This window comes from Jaculus jaculus, chromosome 10, assembly GCF_020740685.1.
Source record: "Jaculus jaculus isolate mJacJac1 chromosome 10, mJacJac1.mat.Y.cur, whole genome shotgun sequence".
NCBI classification, from domain to species: Eukaryota; Metazoa; Chordata; class Mammalia; order Rodentia; family Dipodidae; genus Jaculus; species Jaculus jaculus.
In genome coordinates, this window is record NC_059111.1 from 29,771,274 (window position 1) to 29,784,038 (window position 12,765).

Consider the following 12,765-nt stretch of genomic DNA (forward strand, 5'->3'; position numbering starts at 1 on the left):
AGAGAGAGAGAGAGAGAGAGAGAGAGAGAGAGGAAGAGAGAGAATGAGCATGCCAGAACCTATAGCCACTGCAAACAAACTCCAGACACATGTGCCACTTTGTGCATCTGGCTTATGTGAATACAAGTGAATTGAACTTGGGTCCTTAGGTTTCACAGGCAAATGCCTTAAACCTAAATTAATCTCTTCAGCCCCTCCCTTTCTTTTTTTATTAAATTTTTTTTGTTTATTTTATTTTTTTTTATTTATTTGAGAGCTACAGGCACAGAGAGAGAGAGTCAGAGCGAGAGAGAATGGGCGTGCCAGGGCCTCCAGCCACTGCAAATGAACTCGAGAGGCGTGCACCCCCTTGTGCATCTGGCTAATGTGGGTCCTGGGGAATCGAGCCTCAAACCGGGGTCCTTAGGCTTCACAGGCCTGCGCTTAACCGCTAAGCCATCTCTCCAGCCCAAGAGAAGAGAAAGAGGCAGAGAGAGAGAGGAAGAGAGAGAATGAGCATGCCAGAACCTATAGCCACTGCAAACAAACTCCAGATACATGTGCCACTTTGTGCATCTGGCTTATGTGAATACAAGTGAATTAAACATGGGTCCTTAGGTTTCACAGGCAAATGCCTTAAACCTAAACTATCTCTTCAGCCCCTCCCTTTCTTTTTGAGAAAGGGACACTTGACTTGTAGAAGTTTCGAAAAGTTTAAGAAAGATTCAGTCTTAAATGATGCTAAGTCCTCTTTAACACCAAGGATAAGCTCTCCCTCTACCTGATTTTCTAAAACTTAATTTTAATACCAAAATTAATGTAATTACTTATTGTACAAATGTACTTTATGACATTTTAATTTTCTACTCATTCTTTTTTACAATGACATTTAAGTCAGGGTAGTGACAGGCCATGTACAAGAATTATAAGAATCATGTTCAGATTACTTTCAGGAGTGCTAAACTGTTGTTCTGATTCTGTTAGCTAATTATATAAACAGATTAGAAACTTCATTATGTCACCAAGAAATATTATGGAATATATATTCAAATATAAGAGTTTGGTATTGGTGTAGGTAAAGGAAAATTATTTTGCTTTATCTGGGGTAATACTTCGGAATTTCAAGCATGTTGAACTTTAATGTAGAGTGATCAGGCAGTACCATATGAAAACATCACCACATTGTAATTACACTATCTTGGAATATTTTGTGTCTGTCTGTAGGTGTCCACTCCCACTTCAAATCAGACAAATAATACAAACCTGGGATTGCTGGTAGTACTTCAGCTCTGACTCTTCTGCTAGTTCAACCTTACTGTGTTGGTAGAAGCCATAGAAATCTTTGAATCATATAATCTTGGAGTTTTTTTTAACTTTTTAAAAAAATGTATGGAGAAAGAGAGAGAATGGACACATCAGGGCCTTCAACTGCTACAAATGAAATCCAGATGTGTGTGCCCCTTTGTACACATGTGCAACATTGCACGCTGGAATCACTATGCTTCTGGCTTATGTGGGACATGGAGATTCGAATATGATGTGTCCTTAGGCTACGCAAGCAAGTGCCTTAGCCACTGATCAATCTCTCCAGCCCTTTTTAAAGTTTTTAAATTTTTTTAACTTTTTTTTTTCCGAGGTAGGGTCTCACTCTAGTTCAGGCTGACCTGGAATTCACTATGTAGCCTCAGGGTGGCCTCGACCTCCTCCCGAGTGCTGGGATTAAATGTGTGAGCCACCATACCTGACCCCTAAATTTTTTAACTTTGAAAAAAAATTATTGAGAGAGAGAAAGAGGCAGAGAGAGAGAGACAGGAGCGTACAGTTCTTTACATCAACGTTTGGGCCAATTTTCTTGGAAAGAATCCAAGGAAGAACTAGCTTGAGACCCTGTGCTTAGCCATCCTCAGGACTGCGTCTTGGTGCATGAGCAGGAAGGGCGGGGGTGGGAGGAGCCGTCCGCTAGTGCTGCAGCTGCTTCTTTCCTATGCAGATCGGCCACATCCTTACACAGACTTTCATGTCACCTTTCTGATCGCACTGAGGGTCAAGCCAGGGCCTTGTGTGCACTAAACCAGAGTTCCCACTGAGCTGTATCCCCGGCCTCTTATACTTTCACTTTGTATAACGTATAAAATAGTGGGTTTTGTGTAACATTTGATTTACTCATAGTTTATAAAGATTGCGGTGGTCATTCCAAATTGTAAGAGCTTTACTTTTGTCTTCTACATCATGTTCCTAAGTAAAATACACAAGAGCCATGTTGGTCTTCAACAATTACAGTTTGTTATGTTCTTATAACTACCTAATTTTTCCATAAGAAAAACTTCCACATAAAAGATTGAAGAGAACAAATTCGCTAGTGGTAAAATGGCAGTTATCTTGAGTACTTGGCGTACATACCACTTCATCAAACTTGATCTGACCTAGGCTTTATCCTTATAAAAGTATTTAACATTTTTTTCCTTATAAAAGTATTTAACATTGAGGTAGTCTTTCCTGCTCTGTTGGGTGATCTTGAAACATGATAGGTAGAATGTTACTTGAGAGGAAGGAGTAAAATGTTCATGCAGATGAAAAGCACTGTAAGAAGCAGCAATTCAAGAATGAACCCTGAAGAGGCTGGGCTATGTGGTTTTGTTCAAAGCAGGAGAACTACTCTGACCTGTACAAGCATATGTGGAGAGTCCTGTAATCAGAGCAGGTAAATTCAATTCCTATGTTAGGTGGTGTCCTGAGGAAAACCACCTGTGAATCTAACAAGGAACATCATAGGTACAAAGACAGTTAAAAATGTGATAAAATCAGATGTCAATTGGTATTGACTAAATTTTTCAAATTGAAATATTAAATTCCAAATATATTAGAAACATCATAGCCACCACCAGCATTCATAGCAAGTATTCACTGTGTGTCTCCTTTGTGTGGATGAGTTTAGTAATGGATTTTAAAACCTTTTAAGTAATTAAGTGGAAGAATTTATTAGCCCTCGTTACTTTCTGTATTGTATCATAAAATTATTTTACAAATGAGGAAAAGTATATGAAAATTTATTTCTTTAAATTCTTATAGTTAGTAAACTTATTAAACTAAAATCCACAGAAGATCCAATCCCAAGCCAGGCATGGTGGCACATGTTTGTAATCCCCGTGCTTTCGGAAGCCTAAGCAGGAGGATTGTGAGTTTGAAGCCAGCCTTGATTATGTAAGAGTTGGAGGTCAATCGAGACCACTACAAACCCTGCCTCAAAAAATCACAACAAAACATGCAAAAACAGAAAAGAAAAAAGAAAATTTTTCCATGCTCTTATTTATTTCTTCATCAAAGTAAGTGGTATGATCTTCTTTCTGGAACACTTTCGAGGATAGTAGTGAGCTGCTCTCTTCAAATGCTCATGAATGTAACCTGAGAATTTGCCTGATATGCAAGGATGGGGTGAGACAACCACATGCTCCCTTTCCATACCCATTACCCTGCTTTGTGGTAACCTGAGGATGTAAATACAGGCTTTGAATTTGGTAGGGTCAATGTGAGCGTCACTGACAGATACCTGTTGCCTGTTTCAGGAACAGCATCTGTTGCAGTTGCAGGTCTCCTCGCAGCTCTGCGAATAACCAAGAACAAGCTATCTGACCAAACCATACTGTTCCAAGGAGCTGGAGAGGTACCTACCTTATATAATGCTTAAGTTCTTCTAAGTTTATGATTAGTTTTATCTACTCATTTATTCAAGGTTTCAAGTTATTTTTCATATATATTGATGTCACAACTATAGACATTATTGGAGTTTCTCTAAGTATTGAGGCATTTTGTCACATTTAATAGGAGACTTTGGGGTACAAAGACATTTCACAGCTTTATATTTCTGAGATTACCAAATGTTGCCATAGACCTTGTTTTGCATGATTAAGGCTTGATATATAGGAAGAAAAGTTTCTATTGTATGATTATATATGAAAACCTTTATTAAGGTAACATATCTTAGGAAAGCTATATCATATCCTCTGATGTTATTTTGAAAAAAATTAATTTCACACAAGTCTGACATACATACATTTATAACTGTATTTTTAAGAAAAATCATTTTGAATCAGACATACATTACAGCTAACTGCTTAACATTACCACCAAAACATTTAAAATTATTAGAACATTGCAGCAAGGCCAAATTACGTTGCTTCCTATAATCATTGTCAATCATCTTTTGAAAGAAAAAAGTTAATTCACATTCATAATAGAGATAAAAACATTAGTTTTCTTTTGAAGAAACTATCAAAGGCCTCTCCAGAATTATACAGTGCAATAAGTAGAAACTTTAAGAAACTTTAAAATTTTGAATTTAATGTAATTGTAAACAAAATACTATGTTACAGTGGTAAAAATCTGTATGTGTTGCGTTAGTTTTTATTTAGCTTGTTCTTAAAATACATGAACTAGGACTGAAATGCGTAGATAGGAATATGTGAAAGTATTCAGAATGTAAATCACAAATTCTCTTTTACATTGGTGTTAAGAACAAGCTTATATAACAGCCCTAATATTTCAATTCTTAACTTAGTAGCTCATCACATACTATCTGTATTTCAGTAAGCTTCATTGAGTTTCCAAGGGCTTTTGATGAATCACACAGGTCAGTTCTTGATAATTAGCAGGGAAAGCAGTATTTATGGTCAGGTGATTCAAAAGTGATCTTGCTTGTTCCTAAAGATGGTATTTGTGAGGTTTCACAGGTTATCACAAAATTATCAAATCCTAAGGAAGATGGTTTCTGTACTCTGGCAGAAACTTCACAGCTCTCTCCCCGTCCAAGTAAAGAGATAAATAACTGCTAGGGGAAGGGGACACATTTTTTTTTTTTTTTGTCAGTTTCATTCTTTTGCCAAGTTGGTCATGCTTCCACCGAAATGAGCTGCCTATATTTTTCAACATGAATTGGAGGAACTTGAATCTGCATTCAAACAAACAAATAAACATACATCTATACATGGCTTTCAAGTTTTTTATGTCACATTCAGTGTTTTCCTATTGGATCTAATCTTGATCTCTTAGGATTACAGATACTGACAATCAGGGATATCACTGGCTTATCAATGCTAACTAGCAAGCCATGTAATAGTGGTTATGTTGTAGTTATAAGAAGTAAATAATTGTCATTTTGCTCAACCCAAATGTGACAAAAACACTTGCTGCCAGCATGAATGAATGACTACAAGCTCTTAAGTTCAGTGGACAGAGCCGCTTTGCTTACTACCAAAGTCAAAATGAAATGTGATGTAATCCTTATAAGAAGTGTATAACAATTTTGAAATCTTCATGTTTCTTTTTCAGGCTGCCTTAGGAATCGCCCACCTGATTGTTATGGCCATGGAGAAAGAAGGTTTACCAAAGGAGAAAGCTATCAAAAAGATATGGTTGGTTGACTCAAAAGGATTAATAGTTAAGGTAAGAATCTGTTCTCTTAACCAGAATAAAAATCACTATGCCTGGATGACCATCTCAAAGGCTACCAGATGTTTCCCCCACCCCACCCCCTTGTGCTGTGTTACAAAATGAGCTGTTAAGCATGAAGGACCATGCCATGCGGATACACTGAGATCCTTCTTGGTGGAGAAGGGAGCTATGGCTTGGGGTAAGGTTCCATTTGTGGTCAATGGGCTCCTCCCAACTCTGTGGATTGGCAATCTGCTTGAATTAGTTTATTTTCCAAATGAAGCAATTTGAAATGGATACAGATGAGGCTCCTACACAGAATATGCTTTTGGAAGAGCAGTCTGTCAACTGACATACTAGTTGGCAAGGAAGGAGACAAAACGAATAGCTACTCTTTACCTGCCCCCTGCTCTCAACAGAGTTCTTGAGGGCTTGAAAGGGAATTCTAGAAGGATTTAAATAAATTGCCTTTGGGACTGTTACCATACCTGAGTGTGTCTTCCTAGCTTAAACAAATAGTGTCTATGTGATGGAGTTAGTTGAAATCTAAGTAAAAGTCACTATATGACCATGTTGCTATCCAGAAGGCATTCATTCCTTTTCTACCACCTGGCTTATCAAGAATCAGCATAACTGGGCTGAGGAGATTGCCCACAGGTTAAAGATGTTTGCTTGCAAAGCCTACTGGTCCAGGTATACATGTTAAGTCAGATGCACAAAGTAGTACATGCATCTGGAGTTTATTTGTAGCAATACGAGTTTTTGGCACACCCAGTCTCTCTCTGCCTCCCTCTCTCATAAAGAGATGACTCAGCAGTTAAAGTGCTTGCCTGCAAAACCTAACCACCCAAGTGTGATTCCCTGGCACCCACAAAAAGCCAGATGCACAATGGCACATGCATTTGGAGTTCATTTGTAGTGTCTGGAGGTTCTGGCATACCCATTCTCTTTCGCTCGCGCTCTCTCTCTCTCTCTCTCTCTCTCTCTCCCTCCCTCTCTCCCTCCCTCCCTCCCTCCCTCCCTCCCTCCCTCCTTCCCTCTTTTTGTCTCTAGTAAATCAATAATATATTTTTTAAATATTTTGCAGGGGACAGAAAGGAAGGGAATGGGACCCATACATGATTTATCCATGCAACAATACTTCTAATAAATAAAAATAAATAAATATTTTAAAAAGATTTTTCATTAACTATAAAAATTATGGTATGGTATTATGGTCATTAGACATAAGTTGGGCTCAGGAAATAAAAAAATTTACTGAATAAAATTTTCTATTGATAAAGTATTGTTCTTTTCTATGATATAATAAAGGCCCTTATTTGAGGAAGATCATAGCCTAAGGAAAAAATTCAATCCACAAATTAGGGTAGTACATGAAAACATTATAGAAATATTTTCATGCTGCCATGAGGCACAGGAGATGTTCCATACAAAGGAGGGTAGAATCTCAAGAGAGACCCAGAGACAAGTGTTTCTTTTCTTTTTTTTTTTTTTGGAAGGTTTAAATCATTTTTATTTGAATAGCACAGAAACCAAAATGATTAATTAATAGCACTGTTTTAATTTTACTGTTTTTTAATATTTTATTTTTCTTTTTTGTTTTTTTTTTCTTTTTTATTTTTTATAATTAACAACTTCCACAATTGTAAACAATATCCCATGTAACTCCCTCCCTCCTTCACTTTCCCCTTTGAAACTCCACTCTCTATCATATCCCCTCCCCCTCTCAGTCAGTCTCTCTTTTGTTTTGATGTCATCATCTTTTCCTCTTACTAAGATGGTCTTGTGTAAGTAGTGTCAGGCACTGTGAGGTTATGGATATCCAGGCCATTTTGTGTCTGGAGGAGCACCTTGTAAGGAGTCCTACTGTTCCTTTGGCTCTTATATTCTTTCTACCACCTCTTCCACAATAGCCCCTGAGCCATGGAAGGTATGGTAGAGATGTTGCAGTGCTGAGCACTCCTCTGTCACTTCTCCTCAGCACGATGATGCTTTCTGAGTCATCCCAAGGTCACTGCCATCTGAAAAGAGCAAGTTCTCTAACAAAAAAGTGAGAGTGGGCTGGAGAGATGGCTTAGCAGTTAAGCGCTTGCCTATGAAGCGTAAGGATCCCGGTTCGAGGCTCAATTCCCTAGGACCCACGTTAGCCAGATGCACAAGGGGGCACAAACATCTGGAATTCATTTGCAGTGGCTGGAGGCCCTGGCATGCCCATTCTCTCTCTTCTCTCCCTATCTGCCTCTTTCTCTCTCTGTCACTATCAAATAAATAAATAAAAATAAACAAAAATATTTTTAAAGTGAGAATAACATTAATATAAGGGTATGAACATTAAGAGAAGTGCTTACTGAGCAGTTTGATGAGCATAGCATATACATTTAGCCAGACAGCAGCAGATGTTACACCCCTAGGGCTCATAACTACCCCTGTTGTAGGTTTCCAGTATCAAGGATATATTCCCTCCCATGGAGTGGGCCTCCAGCCAAAATTAGAGGACAGTTGGTTTCCCCCAAACGTAAGTGCCAATATTGCACCTGTTGGCTCATTTGGCCTGTTTAGCCAAATATAAGGCTTGCAGTGTCCACTGTGGAGTATCTTCATTGGTGATTTCTCTCCCATTGAGCTGCATGCAGTGTGGCTTTTTCCAGCTTTCTTTTTTTTTTAATTTTATTTATTATTTATTTGAGAGCAACAGACACAGAGAGAAAGACAGATAGAGGGAGAGAGAGAGAATGGGCGCACCAGGGCTTCCAGCCTCTGCAAACGAACTCCAGATGCATGCACCCCCTTGTGCATCTGGCTAACGTGGGACCTGGGGAACCGAGCCTCGAACCAGGGTCCTTAGGCTTCACAGGCAAGCGCTTAACCACTAAGCAATCTCTCCAGCCCTCCAGCTTTCTTTCAGCTGGTCTACATGGAGAAGGTTTTCAGCTCAGTTCCAGCAGGATTTCTCAGTGATCTTGCATCCCAAGTATGTGCAATCTTCAGCAGTAGGGTCTTACCATCTCTTCCGGGTGGGAAACCAAGGTCCTCGGAATGGCCTGTAATGTTTTGGGGGCATCAGGGACCTCCCTGGCCAAAACTCACCGGAAGGTATTCCACCCAAGACAAGTGTTTCTTAAGCTAACTGGACAGGATTTAATCCAGAGTTCCATAGAAATTGTAGCCCTCCTGTATATGAAACTGGAATGAGGGAAATATGGTGACAGGTTCATTGAAGAGTCTTGATTGACGCTAAGGCTCATGTCTTTGATCCTTTTAGATCCTCAGGGCTTCACATCATGTCCAGTACACATCTGATAGCCTCTAGTTTGTTGAGTGAATTAATGAATGACTTTTGAGACAGAAGAACCAGCATGTACAAAAGAAAATATTTTAGTATAAGAATCTTTATATGTATTTTTTGGTGTGTATGCATGTGTTGTATGTAGTATATATGGTGTGTTTGTACAGGTGTTGTGTACCCCATATGCTCATGTATGGAGGCCAGAGGAAGACATCATGTGTCCTCCACCATCACTCTTCTACCTTATTTCTGTAAGATTGAGTCACTGAACCTGGAGCTCTGCATTTTTCAGCTACACTTTCTGAGCATGGAATGCTAGTGATCCTCCTGTTTCCACCCACTTTGTGTCAGGCAAGGGCAGCCATGGCACGTGCTGGACAGTGAACTCAGGTCTTCATGCTTGCATAGCAAGTACTGTTACCTGCTGGCATAGAGACTTTTAAGGGCTAGGTTGGAATGGAAACAGATGGCATGTGACATAGCATGATGTAGGACCTTAAGAGGAACAATTGAAGATGTGTGTGCAGAGGAGTTTGCCATCCATCACCCTGGTTGCATTGTGGAGGATAGACTGAAATGAGGGAAACTGAGGAAAGGAAACTAGGTTCATAGTTGTTACAGTAATCCAGAAAAAAATAATGGACACCTGATCATGGCCTCATGAAAGAAGCTTGATTCAGTATATATTTAGGAAGAAGAATGTATACTTAGTAACTGAGTAACTGTAAAGATAGGATAGGTAGAGAAGGGATGCTAGCTGAATTCCTAAGCTGTCTGGCTAAGTGGTACAGTCAATTTAAAAGCAAACAGAATAAAGACAGGGCTAATGTAAGGAAGATAATTAGATAAACTGTACACAAAGCAAGCTTAGAGAACCTGTGTAGACTTTAAATGGAGCTGTCCCCTTGGTGGTTGGAGATACAGGACTGGCCTTTAGGTTAAGGTTCTGTTCCAAAGATATGGACTTTGGAATCATCAGCAACTACATAATTAGAGCCACAGAAAAAGACTACATAAATTATGTTGTCCTGGGAATTTATGACATTCAAGAATCCAAATTGTGGGAGTCTATGACTGTGGTTTTATTTTGTGGTTTCTAGTGACATTTTAATGTGAAATCTGCATAAACATACATAGATATTAGAATAATTTTAACCTAGGCTTATTGAGCCAAGATTCCACATTCCATGGATTACAATCCTTGGCATGCTGTGGTTGTTGGCTAAATCTAAACAGTCACTCTCACTTCATTTATTCTGCCAAAATAAAAAAGGACAAATATTGTACTTGCCAAGATAAAGTTAAGTTTTAAAAGGTTGTTAGTCATTTAAGGGCTTGTACAGTATTTAATATAAAGAAATATACTGTGTTTCAATTAATCAATTTTTATTATATTGGTTTTATTTTTCTGGTGAAGCCCTTTTATCTCTTAGACATAAAAATATAAAAGACATAAAAAAGTAAAAACTTAATTTTGACAGCTTATCTTTTTCATTTTTTTATTAGATATGGATATGATTAGTGTGTAAACAACACATGTTGCTACCATCCTTTCCTTTCTCCCTGCCCCTTTTCTGATGAGGCATTCATCCTTTGGGATGTAGGTCAACCCCATGGGGATTGTGGGTCATGCATTATGAGAGGGGAAGCAATGTATCTGCACAAAATGTCCCAATTTGTGACTCTTTACAGTCTTTCTGCCCCCTCTTCCGCTAAATTCCTTGAGCCATGCTGGGAGCATTTTAAATCTACTTCAGTGATAGGCACTTAGGAGCCTCTGGATCTCTGGTTTGGTAGGTGTTGAGTGTCCTCAGTGTCTTATCAACTCTACCCTTGTGCTGATATCAGATTCACGAAGAAAGCAGCACTCTTGTTCATTTTCCCAGTTACTCTGTGGTTTCAGCTGGGGCCTGGGTGGAGTGCACTGGGTTATTTGTCTCCTTAGGTCTAGTTTCCATCTAAAAAAGAGAAGCAGATTCTCCAATGCAGAATGAAGTCAGCACCAGTTAAAAGGGTTGACCATTATTAATTTAGAGAAAATTAAAAGGATGTAGGCCCTCTTATAGTCTAAGGTTAGTGGGAGCTTGAAAATGGAAAGCAGAATCATTATCTGGATATTATTCTGAATTGTTTCCCAGTTCCAGATATGGTTTCATTTCCACTGAGCAGATCTGTTAGCCAATTCAAGAGCAGTTGGTTACCCACCATGGCTGTGTGCCACTATTGCACTTGTGTGAGTATCATGTCAACTTGTTGCTTAGACTTTTGAGTTGCTTGGACAGATATTGGCCATGTTCCCCTGTTAGCAAATGTAGCACCTTCCAGCACTAGATGGGCTAATTGTCTGGGGACTGATTCTCCTCTGGATTCCAACCAGGTCTTTCCATGGTCCATACAGACAGCGTTTGGTGTCTTCAGTAGTAGGGTATTACCATTAACCTCTGGTAGGTAATCAAGTGCTCTGACAGAAGTCTGTCTTACTTGTTTGGGGTGACTAGTAAGTTTCTCTGATCAACAGCTCATTGTGGATGTAGACCACATCCTGGTACAGGGAATTACAAGCCAGTGCAAAGGGAAAAGAAAAAAGAAAAAGAGAAGAAAGAAACAGGAAAAATTTGAGGTTAGGTTTCATCTCACCCTCTCCAGGGCCTTTCAATTTAGGTGTTCCCCCTACAGTTCTCTTGAGGGTTCCACCTTGTAGTCTAACTTCTAGAATATAGGATTCTATGATAGCAGTTCAATATGGTTCAGTTTTGTGTTCCCCGTATATAGCCTTCCCCCAGGACCAGCCCTCCCAATTATCCAAGCCTCAAAATGTTATTCAGTTATGTTAGCAATGTCTGCTCCAGGTTAGGAGCTAAAGATGAGTGAGATCGCACAACAGTTGTCTGTCTCTAATTGTGTGAGTTTACTTAGAATGATCTGTTTCAAATTTGACCATTTTTATACAAATTTCAATGTGTCATTTTTCCTTATAGCTGAGTAGAATTCCATTGTGTAGATATACCACATCTTAGTTATCAATTCATCCAATGATGGGTAACTGGGTTGATTCTAGTTTTTTGCTATTATGAATTGAGCAGCTAAAAACATGGTTAGCAAATATTTCTGAACTGAGATGTGGAGCTTTTAGGGTTAATGCCCAGTAAGAGAATAAAGGGTCTGTTAGTAACTCTATATTCATCCTTTTCAGGAGTCTCCATATTGATTTTCATGGTGGTTATGCCAGCTTACATTCCAACCAACAGTGAATGAGTGTTCCTAGATATTAGGCTTCTGTTAGGGATGTTGAACATTTTCTTAAATGTGTGTTAGCCATTACTAATTCTTCTGAGAAGTCCCTTTTCAGTTCTCTGCCCCAGTTTGAAGTGGGGTGTTTGACTTTTTTTTTTTTAATTTTTATTTATTTATTTGAGAGTGACAGACACAGAGAGAAAGACAGGTAGAGGGAGAGAGAGAATGGGCACGCCAGGGCTTCCAGCCTCTGCAAACGAACTCCAGACGCGTGTGCCCCCTTGTGCATCTGGCTAACGTGGGACCTGGGGAACCAAGCCTCGAACCGGGGTCCTTAGGCTTCACAGGCAAGCGCTTAACCGCTAAGCCATCTCTCCAGCCCGTGTTTGACTTTTTATTGTTTCATTTCTTGAGTTCTTTGTAGATTCTAGATACTAGGCTTCTTTCAGTAGTCTAGATGGCAGAGATTTTCTCCAATTCAGTGGGTAAGCTACTGGCTCTGCTTATGATATATTTGTCTGAGCAAAAGCTTTTTGGCTTCATGAGATCCCATTGGTTGAGTGCTTGTTTAATTTCCTGGGCTATTGGGGTTTTGTTCAGGAAGTCTTTCGCCACTCCTATATCATGAAGTGTGACTCCTATTTTTTTTCCAGTAATTGAAGAATTTCAGGTCTTATATTGAGATCTTTAATCCATTTAGACTTGATTTTTGTGTGTGGAGAGATGAGTGGCTCTAGTTTCATTTTTCTACATATGGTCATCCAGTTTGTCCAACACCATTTGTGCTGAGAAGTCATCAGGTCCTGGGCTTTTCTTTTGGGGGAATTTTTTGATTACCT

General features: G+C 39.2%; 1 protein-coding gene across 1 annotated transcript in view; it reads left to right on the forward strand.

Annotated features, from left to right (window-relative positions):
* Positions 1-12,765, forward strand: part of Me1 (malic enzyme 1) — a 146,067-nt gene that overhangs the window by 112,437 nt on the left and 20,865 nt on the right. Inside the window, exons 8-9 of the mRNA XM_045160291.1 lie at positions 3,543-3,640; positions 5,305-5,418. Coding sequence (XP_045016226.1) covers positions 3,543-3,640; positions 5,305-5,418 — 212 coding nt within the window. The remainder of the gene's footprint in view (positions 1-3,542; positions 3,641-5,304; positions 5,419-12,765) is intronic.